At 39.7% G+C, this 17,478-nt stretch overlaps 1 protein-coding gene across 6 annotated transcripts in view; it reads right to left on the reverse strand.

Annotated features, from left to right (window-relative positions):
* The window catches only part of NIPBL (NIPBL cohesin loading factor), a 289,804-nt gene that overhangs the window by 123,814 nt on the left and 148,512 nt on the right, over nucleotides 1–17,478 (reverse strand). For all 6 annotated transcript variants that reach the window (XM_054031741.1, XM_054031737.1, XM_054031736.1 and 3 more), the window contains exon 9: nucleotides 11,123–11,755. In XM_054031741.1, coding sequence (XP_053887716.1) covers nucleotides 11,123–11,755 — 633 coding nt within the window. The remainder of the gene's footprint in view (nucleotides 1–11,122; nucleotides 11,756–17,478) is intronic.

A 17,478-nucleotide genomic window follows, 5' to 3' on the forward strand; every position in this document is an offset into this window, starting at 1 on the left:
TGACAATACCATAACCCCCCAACAAATAACATTACGCCGCCCCCCCCCCAACCCCACCCCACCACCTCCTTCTGGGTTGGGACCCCCAGTTTGAGAATGCTGCTTTCCCCCATGAAATCTGTACAGTATAGGGGGAAAGTACACAAAAGACCAGATTTCATGGTCTGTGATGCATTTTTCCCTGGACGTGAATTTGGTAGGGCCCTACCCAGGGGTCTGTGCCTTCATCTTACATACTGTGAGTGTATAATAGGGAAGGATGGACCTACTGCTGCTCCAGTTGCTTCTCAACCATGAAGTCCAGGGGGGAAGGATGCAGGCAGTGGAACACCCATAGAGACAAAACATCTCTACAAGTAACCTCCTCCTCCAAGTTATTGTCCCGATGGGAGCTCTACTTCAGGTGACTCAAAAGCCATCCATGAACTATGGAACGGCATTCTGAGGAGGCAGATTCAGTACAGTCTGGAGACTCGTCTGCAGTCTCTGGAAACACGCATGATAGTATAGTGCTGGGAAAATATGCACAAACAACTGTCTGCAATGAGTATGGCTGTAGAGATGCACTGTGCCCTAATAGAATGGGCATTCATCCTAGGTAGGGAGATGCACTCCAGACGCTTTGTAACATTCTAAAATGCATCCTGAAGCTCATTTCAATAAGCTTTAGGTGGAAATCTGGCATCTCTTCATTCTCTCTGTGGTGCTGTGTAAAATCCAACATATTGGGACATTCATGACCCTCAAACCAAAGGATAAAAATGGCTGCTTGGAAAAAGTCACCAACAGAAGTAACACAGATGACGGCCCCTTTTTGTGGAATCTGGAGCTCTTCCTATGTGGTTCCAACTGGTCTTTGGGGGGTTTGACACTTGACTGGGCAAGACCATTGGGCTATCTCCAACTTGCTATATTTCTCTTCATAGTAGGGATGTAGATGCCAAGAGATTGCAGGGTCCCCCTAGAGTTCTTCAGTGAATGAAGGGATTTGTTTGTTGTATCACTGAAGAGCTTGGGCTCTTTAAAAGGAAGATCCTCCACTGTATTTTGGACCTCTGTGAGGAGACTGGAGGATTGCAGACACAGCTTGATGCATGACTACAGCAATTGCAAAGAACAGTTTGTGTCAGATGCATGGAGAGAAGCCTGTAGAGAAGCTTTGGCAATCATCTGGAGAGCCTGAAATGGTTTCTTCTGGTCTTGAGGCAAATAATCAATGTGAGTATTTGCTGTAATTGATAAAGTCATGCTTTTGCCATCAAAGCATGATAGATGACAACCCTGAATTGTGGACTGGCCAAAGAGTAACTCTTAAGGCCAAAAAAGTCCAAGCATTTAAGTTCTGTATCATGAGAGGTTGATCTGGATCAATGCTGTCCATTTCTCTTATTAACAGCCTTGACTACCAGAGAGAGATGATTGCTTTCTGTAAGTGCATAGGAAGGATAAATACCAGGGAGGGATAGGAGTTATTTAAGTTAAGGACTTAACAGTTGTTGCCACAAGAACAAATGGATATAAAGTGGCCAACAAGAAGTATAGGATTGAAATTAGATGAAGGTTTCTAACCATCAGAGGAGTGAAACTATGAAAGCTAGCTAGCACACGCTGTGACAACCCATCACTAGCCATAGATGGTTGAGAAGGAACTTGAGCAATGGTGGGTCTGCCCCTCCCTGACAAAAAAAATCTCTTATCCAAAGTGCACAGGTGTGTGTGCACACACCTGTAGTGGAGCACCCATAGGGACAATAAATCAAAGAAGATCATGCCTTCTTAAGTCACTACTCTGGAGATCCATGAAAACACAAAAAAATGTGAAGGAATTCAAAAACATCCTTCATCTTAGAAGATGTTGACTTTAGGCATCTTTTTTAACTTTGGTGTTCAAATTTCAGCCACTTAGATGCATAGATTTTTTTATTATTATTATTTTTGCTGTGATGGCAGTAGCATATCTGGTACTTAACTAGCATATCATATAGACTAATATTTCCCTTTCCTAGATCCAAGTTCTGATGCAGAACAAGACCTTGTCTAAGTTTGAGTGGTGGTTACAGATTCATTATAAATCAAATGAGAGCCAGGACCTGTGGAACCAATCAACTGCAGTCAGTCTCTGTGACCTGCTTCTTCGCGATTTTAACTGCCTTTGCAACCAGTGGAGTAGGTGGGAAGGCACAGAGGTGTCCTTTGGATATCTTAGAGGTATGACATCCAACTTTTTGACTTCCAGAATTTTTTTCTTTTCAGGCATTCCTCCATTTTTTGTACTGTTACTGTACAAACAAATCCAACAACAGCTCCATGAACTGGCTTATGACAGTCTGAAGAACAGCTTGATCCAGCTACATTCTCCTGGGCATGCATCTTTCCAGCTGAGCAAAGGAAGGATGTGATGTTCTCTTTCTATAAAGTGCCATGAGGGAAAGGGAAAGGGAAAGTTTTGTTCTCAAGACATTATCAACATCATTTCTAGCCTCTTGTGAAATTACATAGGCTATGGTGGTGGTATTTTCAGTGAGGATCAGCACATGATCAGGAGAGGATGTTGGAAATGAAGGAAGGCTAATCTGATGGCTCAGATTTCCAGTCAATTAAGGCTCCTTTCTAATCCTTGAACCAATACTGCTAGAGCCACTACAGAGTTCAGACACACCCTTCATTCTTGGAAACTACTGTTTGTTCAATCTTTGAGGGTATGCCCACAAGCAAAGAGACATTATAACTGGAACCAGCATGTATATCTGCATCTACTTGTTTGCCAGGTTTGCAAGACAGCAGTGTCAGATGAACGGTGTCCACAAAGGAAACCAGCATAACAGGACCTGCGGTAAGTATGGTGGCTGGATGAGTGGTGACTGGGTCATTTAAACAATCTTCTCTAGTCTCGCCTTCAAAATGAACACTTTGACCAGGGCAGTATCCAGGACTGTAGGTCATCAAGTCTCCAAGGTTATTGCAGCTGGCTCCTTACCATATTTAAAAGGAAGCCATGTTCCTAAAGATATGATACAGTTGCCATGACTTCTTACATGACTTTAGGCAGAGAGGAATCAAATGGTTAGACATGTATGTTCTGTTCTCCAAGAATATCATGTTGACAAGGGTCTTTTGTAAATACCTGTGGAAAGGTAGAGACCAAAAAAGAGAAAATGGTATTGTTACTGCCTTCATTTTAGCAGAATTGTGGGTACAATCAATGGTTCTGCTGTATTAATATGTTAAGATAGGCCTCTTTACGAATATTGTTAAGATGTCATGAAGTCACCTTAGTTACATCATCCTTTCATCTCCTTTCTCTATTTTGACTTTCTTGTGGATTTATTCAAAGACTTCAGGTCCATGATGTCTTGAGTTTCTCCATTCCTCTTCAGCATCTCAAAGGAGATTGATTCCATACCACTGATTCCTGGCTGGAAATGAGTTAAAGGCTGTAGAACAGAGCTAAACTTTTAAATATTTTAGAGTGTGTGTGTAAAATTAGTTTAGCGTAGAACATCAAAAAGCCTTATGTTTCTAAAAGATTACTTGAATAAGCTTCCAAAGTCTCTGCAATAAGCAGATACCTAAGCTCTGCCATAAGTTCAAGTCTGAAAGCAGAGGACTTTAGAAACTTGTGTTGAGGGGTGACTGCTAATTCCTGGAGCCAAAAAACCCAATCTCCTTCTAGTCACACAGGGAAAAGGAACACCCCATAAAGAGGGATGTCAGGAGAAAACATTGAGTCTAAGTAGTTCCTCAGCTGATCTGCCTTAGCCTTAGGCTGAAGGAGGCTTAAGAGCAATTTTGCTGAATTCAGGAAGTTGAACAGCTTATTTTTGGAAGTGTGTTTGTAACAGGATGGTAATGTGGTTAGTGTAATTAGGAGCTGAAAGCTCACACAAGGCATTATAATTTTTCTTCTCCTGATCCATGTAACTCTCTGTTCCTGTCAAGCTGACTAACGTGCCTCTGTATTGTTGGGGCAATTTACATTAGTACACTACAAAATTGCATGACTAAAACTATGGAAGAATGGCAGCTAAGCTTCAGCACCATTCAGACACTGTAGTTCCCTACTAAATCTTTCTCATTTTAACAGTTTAATGTGTAACCTACTTTAACCACTCCCAAGAAATAGATTTTCATAATGAAAATGTTGAAAATCTAACACGAATACTTAGAATAGTAAGAAAATCTGAAAAAAAAAAATGAACACCGAAAAATGTAAAAAACTGGTAATATCCTTAGTGAAAAAAATAATGACCATTTATTCAAGTACTACTTTTGTGAGAGACTGATTTACAATTTGGTTTATATCCACCAGCTTATGTAAGTGGCAAACTCTTAAATATTTATTGCCAAATTGTTTTATGCTCCCCAGCATTCCTCTGATAGTTTACTGATTTTATTCTGACACCATCATACCTTGGATTCGAAATTACTTTAACTAATTGCAATGACATTTATGCAGCCTGATAATGAGCAAAGCCTCTGTCATGTTATGTTAATTAATATCAAAGTAGATTCAGCCACCAGTTACAAACTACAAAAGCAGTATGTTCATCTTAACTTGCCACAACTTTTTTTAGCTCCAACTCTATATCTTCACTTTCTCTGTTACACAAGAACAAATTATTCGTTGGACAATTCCTTTTGTCATAAATCCTATTCTCCCATCCTTTAAATAGGTACAGTGGTAGTCCTATTATTAGGCCATAGTCTCAATAAAGCAATTTTATTTTATACCTTAAAATACTACTTTACTACTATCCTCAGAGACAGATTCGCACTTCAACAAACTTCTACTTGGAAGAGTCTAGCCTACACTGCCATTAGAGGTCTACACTTTAAAAAAAAAAAAAAAAAACATTCAGAAGTATTTTAACATGTTTTCTTTGCTTAGTCTGTTATTTCACTTTCTTTAAAATGAAAAATTCAAGCAATTTTTACAGATGGACTGTAACATCTAATTTCAGTGACGCTTCTGAAAGTGTCTACACATACTAAACTGAAATGCCTTTTTTCTTCATTATTACAGTCACATCTATGTTAAACATCTCCCTATCGCCTATAAAAATAGGACACTAGGAGACTTTTTTCATTACCAATGCTACACAAGGACACTAGCTCCACCTAGTGTAGTGTACAGTGATACAAAATGCAAACTACATAAAGTTTACCTTTCACACATGCAAAATACATACAGCATCCTATTTTGTCTCATTTTCTTTTTTTGTAGGAACACTACATTTTTTCTATAGATCTCCAAGTTGTCCTCCTCCCACATTAAGTATTCACAAATGCCTCATTTCAACTTCTTCCTTGTATCTGTGACTCTATTTTTATATAGGATAAGTATACAAATGACAAAAAAACTCATGTGTCTTTTTTTTAAGGAAAACCAAGAATGATCTTAAGCTTCTATTGTTCATTTTGTACACCAGTAATACATTGCCTGTAGCTACACATTTTGTCATGAAATTTATAGGCAATATTAAATTACACACAATGCCTCAGGCAACATCAGTAATTAATTCTTATTGCTTTCTGTGTTTCTTTTTTTTAAACGTAAAAGTTACATTACAAAAAGATTACTTACCAATAACTGTAGTTTTGAGTGTATTGCTCCTGCATATCCACACTCTTGGGATGTATGTGTCTGCTGCTTTCAGCTTGGAACCATCTAGAAAAGAAGTGCCCACAAGGGACATGCAAGTGCCCCCTTACAGATCGAAACACGGGAAGCAAATTTATAAAAGGGTCCGAGTAGCCATTTCTTGCATTAGTTTGAAGAATCCATACAAGGATACCAAAGAAATGGGGAGAATGGATCTTCAGAGGCAATGTACTGGAAAAATGCAGTTACTGGTAGGTAATCTTTTTCTCCTTTAAGAATTGCCTCTGTAGATCCCTAGTTTTAGGGAATTAAGCGCAGTAGCCTCTCAGGAGAAGAGCTGAGACTTAAGTGACAGTTGCATGACTGCTCTAGATTCATCATTTGGGAGAGAACAGTACTCTGTACAGCTACAACTGTAACTCCTGGTATTATTCTATGACAGACACATTACATAAAAATGATTTTGAACCTGCCTGGGATCCAAAAGAATGAGTGTTCAATCCTACAAATACAGAGCCTCTAACTAAAATTATAGCAAATCTGAATGCAAGACTAATGCATTTTGAAACTCTAAATAGAAATGGATTCCCCTTTTGGATTTTTCACTAAAAGCTATATATTAACTAGATGACTTCGAGATGGGTTTTCTTTCTTCCTCTTTCTAAACAGTAGTGTAAGGCCTATTAATATTATGAATATGTTATCTACTTCCCACAGTAACATATGTGGTCTAAGGAAAAACATTAACTAGTTGAGGTAAAAATAGGGGGTGATACGTTTAACCCCTGTAAGAAGGTCAGCCATTAAAACCTCCAGTTCATTCTCCTTGATGAGGTTATAGCATTCAGAAAGGCAGTTTTCAAGTTTAAAAGGTGCCTCTATTAATGTTGTAAGTATTAAGTTTAAATCTCAAGATATAATAATAGGCTCTTCAACTATTTGTTAGTGAGTATTTTAAAAAGTATAATATGATGCAAGATTAAAACTTTGAACAGTAGGATCATATGCAAAAATAATGTACATAAGCATCCTAACAGTGGCAAGAGACAAACCAGATTTTTTTCAAATGAGACAGTCAAAAGTCTAAGGAACTGGTGTTGATAAAGGTCCAAATTGTTATCTAACCCAAAGAAAATCTCTTCTCCTTCAAAAAACATTCCTTGTTGGAAATTTTCTAAATTGTAACTTTCCTGCACTTTCTTCTGGATCTGCATCCTTTCCACACAGAGTCACATGTCACTTAGGGCACAAATGTGTTCACCATCCCTGTCTATCATGCTGTTTGCCAAAAATACTACCTTGATGTGTTTCTATAACTGAACTCTTTTACAAGGATAGATTGCTGGCCTATTTCTCAACCTCCATCCTGAAGGACTAATAGACTGCTTTTGGACTGCTGGTGCCCGCCCTTTGACCTGTCCGGCTTGGGTGGTGCTGTCAGGAGTTAAAACTCCTGCTGGCAGAGTGCTCAGGGACATTGGAGCATAAACTTTCCCTCCATCTCAAGGTGTAGTCCCCAGGGAAGGCTGGACTTCCTTAGAACACTCAATGTCAGAATTTTACAAAGTACACTGAACAGACTAAGATCAGAATGAAGAATGTGGCTGTGCTTCCAAGAGAAAATTCAAAAACAGTTAAGAAGAACAGAAGCATCAAGAAATACAGAAAGTCTGAAAACTTAAATTGATGAGCCCAAGTAGGAGCTATGAAAAATAGGTACATCCTTGTAATTTCTAATTTTCCTGACTATGATCAGAAGTAGAAACAGGGAGTCTTGTCTACCATCCAAAATAAAGAGGCCTATTGGCATTTACAGGTCTACCCGTGCACTTGACCTGGGTCAGGTCACCTCATGATAATTCTGGTCTCAAAGAGATGCAAAGATTATCCCATTTCCTACAAAATCCTTTAGGAATCACTCATGTTGCCATTTATGTCTTCTACTGACACCTGAGACTTGATAAACAGAAGCTGGATTAATCTGATGAGCCACCATTGCCATCTTTTCAGAGAATATATGTCCTAAAACAGATGTTTGATGAAGATGTTGAGGCCACTGTGACATTTATCTGGACAGGCTGTCTCACTCCATAACGTAGGCTCATACCATTTATCATAATCTTCACCAGTTTTTTTTCTAATACAGGCAAGTTGTTCACAATACTGATCAATTCAGAGAATGATTCCCTAAGTGGAAGAGGAGGAGGAGATGATGACTTGTTATTCCCAAGAGCAGGCAAAGAAAAAATTACAGGTTTTCCCAAAATCCTCAGTACCTTTTGGTCATGATGGAAAAGGTCATGTAAATGAAGGTCCAAATGACCATAAGGACAAAATAATTAAATGGATCCCAGAAGAGCTTTTTGGTGTGGGGCAGTGTATCAGCTTGATGCTTCCGACTCACATCTGATGAAGCTAAGATCAACCATGTCAGTTCTTGGAGCAGCAACCTGTGACCTGATATCTCCCTTTTTCTTCTTTATTCCAGAAAGATTTGGCACAGCCCAGAGAAAGAGGCATCTGCTTAGTACGCTGCTCCAGTACCATCATCAAAGTTGAGGTCTCCACTCAACTTGAAGCAGCTTTGTTCTGAGGGAGCTAAATACAGAGGTATTGGAATTGAGGCACTCAGTGAGGACGGCACCATAATCTCCAAAGTCTACATATCCCCATCCCTCATATGTACCAACCAATCTCAAGAATCATAGCATTTCTTTCTAAAGAGCATCATTCATGCTAGTTCTGAAAAGAATCCCTAGGAGAGTTCCTCCTCTTCTCCAGAAAGATTCAACACCCACGGAAAGAAAATGTTCATATGCACCAAAAGCCTTGAAGTTTAGACTATGGCTGTGAGAATCCTTAAGTGTGCATCTCTGAGAAAGTACAGTGCTGTAGAGACATCATAACCCCAAAGGATCCCATAGCTGAGGAAGCCTTGGGAAAGACCACCAAGCTTTCAATGGTTCCTGTGGGTGATCATATAAAAGAAGCCTTTGATAGTTCTAGAACCAGCAGGCTGAGATCAGAAGGTACTCTTCAAGGACTAAGCACCAAATACACTTTTGCTCATGTTCCTTATCCTGAGACATAAGCCATAAAACTCAGAGCAGCCTCTGGGGAATGACCCACTCAAGAACAGGAAACACTGGATGTATCTGTCCGTAGTGAACATCTTGGCTTTGCAGTATGGGCACCAATTAAAGCCTGTGCACTTGTTCTTGTCAGCCATACAAAACCAGGAGGAGAGAACTAGAGCCAAGAACTAGCCAGAAAAACCTAGGACAACCAACTGCACTGACGAAGTCAGGTCGCACCACCTTAGGGATGGAACACTCAAGTTTTTACACACAATGGCAGAAAAGTTACTAAAAAAGTTAAGTAAAGAACAAACCTACACTTTTCTTAAAAACTAAGTATACACAAAAAATTACAGTGCAGAGAGACAGGAGCACTAAGATGGTTCAGTACCCACAATGAGCCACAATGAAGTACTAACAGACTGTTTTGGTCTATGAATCCCCTTTTACAATCTTGCTCTGAATATTTGAGTGCTGCAGAAGGGTGGTTATGCAACCCCAAAAGACACTGCTTTTCTAGATGGTTCTCAGTTAAAGGCCTTGGAGAACATCCCAAGAGCTGGGATCTACAGAGATAATTCTTGAAGAAACAAAGGGTTAGGAAATAAAATGAAAGCACTTAAATCAAGTTAAATTATTAGTAGAAGAAGTGTAGCAGCTTAGCTATTCAGAAAAGCATTTCCTTCAATCAAAAGTATATTAAAATCAGATTAAGAGGTGATACCTTTGAAGAGAGCACAGATTTTTCTCCATATACTGATTATCTGCAATGATGCATAATGTAACGTGACAAGACTCAAATTTATCACCAAATATAAGATTTTTATTAATTCCAGTTATAAATATTAAATGGGTGGATCAGCCACAACAACATTTAGGTTAGAAACATGTTTTGACTTATTTAACAACATTTTTGGTCTAAATAAGGGAAAAACTTGTGCTCTCTCTGGATGGGTGATTAAGTCTGCATTTGTTAATACCCACATTTGGTGCCAACTACAATAGAGCCCAATCCAGATGTTGCTTCATACATGTCCAGTTGCAACTGCAGTATCAAGTCAGAAGTTGCCCTGTTTAACTTCAGCAAGGCTTTTCTCTGACAAATTAGCATCAGACTTAAGAAGATTTTCTCTCAGAAGTTAAACCACAGATAGTATACAGGCTGCCTTTAAACAAAACTAAGGTTTACCCATTCTCATTTAACATGCCTTTTTCACGTCTCTCACACACACACACACCCCTTGTTTTCAATTTCTAGAGGTGGGGTTTTATTCCGCTTTTATAACTTTATAACAAATGACCTTCAAACTGGTTAACACGATCAGAAATGTAAAATAGCACCAAGAAAGGATCATCCTGAAAAGGCATCTATGAAGGGCAGGCTTTAGATATAGATATTTAAATAAAGAGGGAAAGGGAAAACTCCAAAGGTTAGTCTAGCCTCTATGGCGTAGAGCAGTGGTTCTCAGCCAGGGGTCTGGGGACCCTGAGGGTCCGCGAAGCATGGCCAGGGTTAGACTCTCTGAGGCCCAGGGCAGAAAGCCAAAGCCCCTCTATATGGGGCTGAAGCTCAGGGTCCTGAGCCCCGTCACCCAGGGCTGAAGATTAAGCCTGAGCAATGTAGCTTCCCCAGGCAATGCTTGCTACCCCATAACACCGGCCCTAGCTTTTATATGCAGAAAACCAGTTGATGTGGCACAGGTGGGCCATGGAGTTTTTATAGTATGTGGGGGAGGGAAGGCCTCAGAAAGAAAAAGGTTGAGAACCTCTGGCATAGAGAACACAAGTCTGATAAGTAGGTACTGTATATAGTAGTTCACTGGAATATGTAATTTACAGATAAACAATGGTGTTCAGTTGATCAAAAACTAAGGCAACGTAGAAGTATATATTATCCAATCATACCATTCCCTTTAAAAAAAGATGTACAATTATGAACCAATATATCTTTCATGTTAGATATGACTGGTGATAAAAATAGAAGTGGTGTAGGAATTCTATTGTAATTTTAAAAAAAAGACGTTTTTAATGTATAGTCAGTAAACTTGTGCACAAGGGAAGTGTCTCATCAACTAATTGATCCGTTATTTAATATCTATTAGAAACTGTGATTCCATACATCAATGTAATTGTATGGTATTGTCAGAATTCAAGTAACATCACAAGCAATGTCCTCTCTATCCTGATCTAATGTCATGGCTCAAAATTAGAGCAGTTTCTGAATAATTTAACTTTTATTTCTTATAAACCCAAATTTAAAAACCTAACAACTTCACTCTCCAGATTTTAAGGAATGCCAGCAAAGTAATACCAGATATTACACACATGAAAGGTCACAGTTCATCTTGGACAACAAAGATGATGGCAGTATAAGAACCTATACAGAACAGAATAGAACTTTGTGATGATGGGAAATAATAGGATATATACACAATCCTTTTACCTTTATCTTGGACTTCTTTTGAAAATCGCTCCCTTTCAATAGCTGATTCACGTTCTATCCGCTCAATTTCAGCCAATGCATCCAACTCTACTTCATCATATGGCGTTATCGTTCCTTGTTGTGAAACCTGCTGCTGTGTCTGTACCACAGGAGTTTGAGGTGGTTTTGCAGCAACTGAAGTGTTCTGTTGTAAAACAGGCACTTGTTGTGCCTGAAGGAATGCTGTCTGTTCATGCTGAGGCAAACACTGAGCAGCATTTAGTGGGCGATTAACATCCTGTGGAGTAATGGGTGTTTTAGAAGTCTGTCCTGGGCACTGCACATTAAAAGGAATATCACCCTCTGACACATTACTGTTTTCCAAACCAGAAAGCATATCGTCCTGCTGGTCCATATCTGAAGATCTTACACGAGAGAGTCTTAACGTAAGTTTAGTGGAGTCCTTGGAAGGAGAACTAATGATATCATACATTGCAGCTTTTTCAGTCTGGTCTTTTTCATCCTTGCCTAACTTCATTTTCTTTTGTTTCTTTTGCTTTCTTTCTGGAGAATCTAACAATATGTCTGGGGGTACATCTCTAGGTGATGAATAAGGTGGAGGCTGAGATTGTACGATTAAAGGTGGTCTTGATCCTAGAATAATAATTCAGAAAAACTGAACAGTTATGGTGTTTCACAGTTTATATAAAAACACACTAAATATACCCTAAATTATTTATAATGTGTATTTCTACAAATATTTGTGCTTACAAAAAGTGTATAAATAAGATGCATGATGAAGAACATCCTAAGGCCCGATGTAATACAGTTAGTTGCAGCAAAGGATGACCATATTTTCTAGCAACTTATTTTAGCAATCCACATCTAGTGGATAAAGCACCATTCTAGCGAAGATAGCCAGAACTTTTCCCACAGTGCTTATAAGTTCAGGCCAGGATATCAACTATTAAAGATTTAGGTTAATGAAAAGGTAACCTGGTCTATGGGAAAAGGAAGGGTTGAAGGCTCCATAGAGTCTTGTGGGGTCCAGTGATGAAAACTTAATGATGAGCTATAGACAGACAATAGTCACTATATTTATGCATTTCCAAATGCAATAAAATGAAATCTGAACACATCCATAGGTCACAGAAGGCTCCCTACTTAAAAATGTTCTTGGAAAGATGAAGTCAGGAAGCATTTCAAAAGCAAAATAAAAATGGCCTTCCTTTACTCTTTATCACTGAGTATGTCTATTTCTTTTGCAACTTTCCTACTTTAGGGGAGTTCTTAGTCAATTTACCTAGAGGCAATGCTTCTGTCCACAAGTGACTGAGGATATTGTTTCTGCCATTACCTCCAACTTATTTATTTTTCTTTCTAAAATGCATTCATCCCAAGTTTTGAGCAAATTTACATGTATTTTACAAACAGGAACTTTAAAAAAAGTGGATAATGTTCACATACACACCTCCCGAATTCTTCTCAAATTTAAAAAACCTCTTTTCATCTTCAAGCTCCCTTAATTCTCTGTTCCACAAAAAGCCTACGAGAATAGATCAACTTTGCAATGGTCAATAATTTGAGCTCTGTTGGTCCAGTGTGGGAGTGACGGTGTAGAGAAGTGAAGGGCACAAAGGGTCCCTTGCTAAAAAATACCCTGCCATCAAGCCTCCTCCAGTTTAAACATGGGGGCTGTTAGCTTAAGCTTTTCTAATGATACCATGATAGCACTTGAGGAGAGGGGCAGTAGCTAAGGTAGTTACAATTCAAACCACTTAGACATTTATCTGTTAACACTTTGAACTGCATTCAAATGAATTGGAAGACAGACTGCAATTGTAATATGATCTATGCAAGAGACACCACTAAGTAAGCATGAAGCCTTATTCTGCAGATGAAGTTTCTGATTGATTTTTTCTAAGTAGCTCCAAGGACAGCACATTGCAATACATGGATCTAACAATGACAAAATTAGGTACAACTGTGGCATGGTCCACATTCAAATTAAAAGCTCTCTCCACAAATGTCCTCTTTTCCTTCGTCCAGGCTCTTGTGCCTTGCTTTTTCTCCAATTCATCCTGATAGGTGTTCTACAACCTCTTTACACTAAACATGGCATAAACTGGATTTTTTACACCCGAATCCCTTTTTTCCCTTTCCTCATCGCGACTGTCAGTTACACTATCCTCCCTCCCACTAAAGCCTGCAACCATGAAATTATCTTTGATTCCCTTTCTCCTCACATCCAGACTCTCAAAATCTTGCAGCTATTCAATCCAGCATTTCTCAAATCAGCTCCCATCTTCATCCCCCAGGCCAAAATCCTGGCTTCTGCCAAGGCTGTCTCTCACTCTGCCTTCCATCACTGACTTCAATTCCTGTGATATATAACTTGAGATCCTTTTGACCTCAAGCATAAATATTCCAGAACCTACAAGATTAGTTTACTACAGCATATAGGAGAAAATCTATTACCTGATTATTTCCTTTCTGGTAATGACCCTCTCCACCACAGGACATAATGACTGTATTTCTCTTTTGGCAAGTACCAGATGTTTCACAAAACTTGTCCAAGGAGCTTACATGCTTGCCTCCATTCCCCACACACTTCTATTCTCGATCTATTCTCCTTCTGAAGCTGTACTGGAACACTCAATTCTTATTCTTAACAATTACACCTTATTCAATGACATTAAAAGCCTGATTCTCCATTGCCTTTCACCTTATGTAAAGTATTTATACCAGTGCAAAGTGAGTGTAAAACAGTACCATTCTGTGCTTACTTTGCTCTGGGGCATGACTTCTACATAAGGTATAGGGCAATAGAGAATCAGGCTTTTTCTATTTAAGAGTAGCCTGAAGAGGCCAAAGGATCTCAGATGAGGTGGACTGGGTTGTGAGATTATTCCAAGAAAAATAATCAGTTGATTTTTTTCCATTCTGGATTCTCACTTCTCCACCACATTTGGGATCTAGCAAGCAGTAAGAAAAAATTAATAGAGAGGGAGAAGAAAGAATAAAAACAAGAGTTTCCCCTTCCCTCCTGAACGGACCGATTCTACTAAGATACAATTTACCAGCTCTTCTCACAAGCAGCATATGCCATGCTCTTTTGCATGTTGAGGCGTCAAGCAAAATGATCTCCTGTTATGTTAGGAAGCATATATATTTACCTTTGGAATAACTCTGAAGCATGATGAGTAACCTGGTCCTTAGGGAAAATATAATAAGGCTCATGCCACAAGAGCAAAGATTTCTGGAAACATTTCTTGATTGTGATGAGGAAGAATATTTTCATAGCAAGGAAATACAGGGAATTAGATATCATCTGCTTGAATGGATAGGTGAAGATTCCAAGTAGGGAGGATAGGTTTGGTTTACATAAGAGTGCTGCGATAATGGGGTGATCTACTAGAGATTTGGATGAGCCTGATTTTATAACAGTCTTTAGTGCTGAGACACAAGAAGCAATGGTGGTGGTGGTCTTTTGGTCCAAATGCAGGCTATTCTATAAGACATTCAGCAAATGGGAAAACCTGACTTCCTCCAGTTGATCTTTCTTAGTACCAATAGGATAATTTTGTCCAAACTCTTGTGTAGGCTGAGAGGGTGCAAGGCTTATGTGAGGCCCTCCATTACTTTGGAAGGGGTATCCAACCTTATTTAAGACTTGCTGCTCAATAAACAAACAATCAGACTCGAGTAATCTGGGATGTGATGCAGAAGCAGGTCCTAAAATAGGACATCCTGCCTGTTGGGGAGAATAAAAGGAAGCCTGTGCAATATCTCCAAAACATTTGAGTCCCACACCCTTCTTGGCCAGTCAGGGGTAAGGATGACAGCTATAGCATCCTTCCTATACCTTCTTAATCATTCTTCCTAGTAGCAAAAAAAAAAAAAAAAAAAAAAAAAAAAAAAAAAAAAGGAAGAGGGTGAGAAGAGTTTTAGAGATGCTAATTTGGCAATCTGTGAGCCAGACCATCTTTTCCCAGTGATCTTCATTCTACTTTCCTTGCCTTGTCTCTTGCATTACAACTGAATATGAACATATCCCATTAAGGTGTGTCTCAGTTAAGGCTCAGGTCGAACTGAGCTAAGCCCCTCTAAATATCAGCTTGAATACATGCAGGTTCAGGAACCATTATTAGCTGTCTCTCTCTGATGGCTTAGCCAGGCAGGTTTTGTGTTCAGCAACCCTTTTGGGTCGATGACCCTAGCAGAGGTTAGATGAGCTTATGCCCAGGAAACAATCTACTTCATTTTGGCATTTCAATTAAATTTCTTGTTCCTACCACTTGATGATATATTTGTACCATGGTTGTCACATTTTCTAACTGTACCACAGTGTATTCCTTTCTCAGATTATCCTGGAAGAGCCACCCTGATCATGCTCATCTCTAAGCAGCGGATGCTCTGGAGTCTGACCTTTCATCATATTCTCTTTGATATGATGCCCTGGGGTCTGATCCCACACCCTGAAAGGCATCAACGATTTAGGATTCAGATTGCAGAGGGGGGAATCCTACCATCAGTCAGCTTCCTTTTTCAGAGGAAACAGAGGGAATGGATCACTCTGGATGGTACCTTCACCTTCCACTGCATCTCCTACTGGGAACAGTTTCTAGCCCTCAAGTAGAAACCTTTAAGCACTCACACATGCCATTTGGCCAATAGAGTAATCCCTATGCATGGAGCCCATCAGACCTACGACCTACAGGTAAAGATGGACACACTGTGGCACACTGGACATTGGTACCAGAAAGCTGTCAAAACTTTGCTGCATTGGAAGGACTCTCATTCTGTGTGTCTATCTTAACTCATGGTGAAGTGATCGACAACGGTTCAGGGATTCTCTTCTTTAAGTATATCAGCCTGGAGTCTGGACAGGGTACTCTGAGTTGCTTACTGAGGGTATGTCTGCACAAGGGGTAAAAACCCCATCTAGTCCAGGTCAGCTGACTCAGGCTCATAAGGCTCAGGTTCTGGGCCCAAAAAACTGCTGTGTAGACATTCTGTGAGGGTGGAGGGTTCCAGAGCTGGGCTCCAGTCTGAGACCAAACGTCTACACAACAATTTTTAGCCCCACAGCCCAAGCCCTGTGAGCCAGAGTCAGCTGACCTGGGCCAGCTGCATCTATGCCATATAGCTATCCCTAAGAATCACAGAATCATAGAAAAGTAGTGCTAAATGGACCCCTGAGAGGTCACCTAGTCCATCCCCTCATGTTGAAACAGGATCAGGTATACCTAGACCATCCCTGACAGGTGTTTGTCTAATCTGCTCTTAAAAATCTCCAGTGATAGGGATTCCACAACTTCCTTTGGTAAGCTACCCCAGTACTTAACTAACCTTATAGTTCGGAACTTTTTCCTAATATCTATCCTAAATCTGCTGCTGCTTCTTGTCCTACATTCAGAGGATATGGACAACTGATCACTGTCCTCTTTATTACAGCCCTTAACATATTTAAAGAGTTATCAGGTCCTCCGCTCAGTCTTCTTTGCTCAACACTAAACATGCTCAACTTTTTTAACCCTTTGCTCATAGGTCTGATTTTCTAAAATTTCCAGCATTTTTGAGGCTCTCCTCTGGACTCTCTCCAATTCGTCCATATCTTTCCTAAAGTGTGACACCCAGAATTGGACAAAGGACTCCAGCTGAGGCCTTACCAGTGCCAAATAGAGTGGAACAATCACCTCCCATGCTTTACTCAGGATATTCCTGTTAATACAGAATGATATTAGCCTTTTCTGCAGAGGTGGCTACCACTATTCTTTTCTTCTCTGATATTCTTTTTTTGGATCACAGTCCATGGAGATGTGTCATGAGCTCTGGTATTATTTATCATCCAATATATAACTGGAGAGGAAGTGTAGGGGAACAATCCTGAAGCAGTCTCAGATCTTCCTGAGGGAAGATCAGTTGGCAAATAACCCAAATACCCACTCCTTGGCAAAACACAGAGAATTTATGAATAAAAAGACTATATAAAGATCTAGCTATCACCATTATTGTTACTGTTTATGAAGAACCTGGTTTGGTACTCTTTAGAGAAGGATTTACAGAAGTTTGGGGGAGAATTTTCAATGTGACCCTGCAACATTATTGACTGATAAGCACAGTCTTGTTTACCAAGTTTTGTTGCTTAAGAGAACCCTTGCAAAGATGTCTCCATCTGTTTCTTGGCTGGCCTGGGTGGAATATGTAGAGGCCCAAACAAATCATCCAGACTCTGAGCCCCTTCTTTCAGCACAGTGAGGACCTCTAGACTGGGAACAATTGTGGCAGGGCTCCCCATTTGTAGCTCCAGAAAATCTCTCTTAGCAGATGGAGCACCTTTTGTTTGACTCTGCCATGATGGAGAAGAGTAGAAT

The sequence above is a fragment of the Malaclemys terrapin genome, chromosome 6 (assembly GCF_027887155.1).
Source record: "Malaclemys terrapin pileata isolate rMalTer1 chromosome 6, rMalTer1.hap1, whole genome shotgun sequence".
NCBI classification, from domain to species: Eukaryota; Metazoa; Chordata; order Testudines; family Emydidae; genus Malaclemys; species Malaclemys terrapin.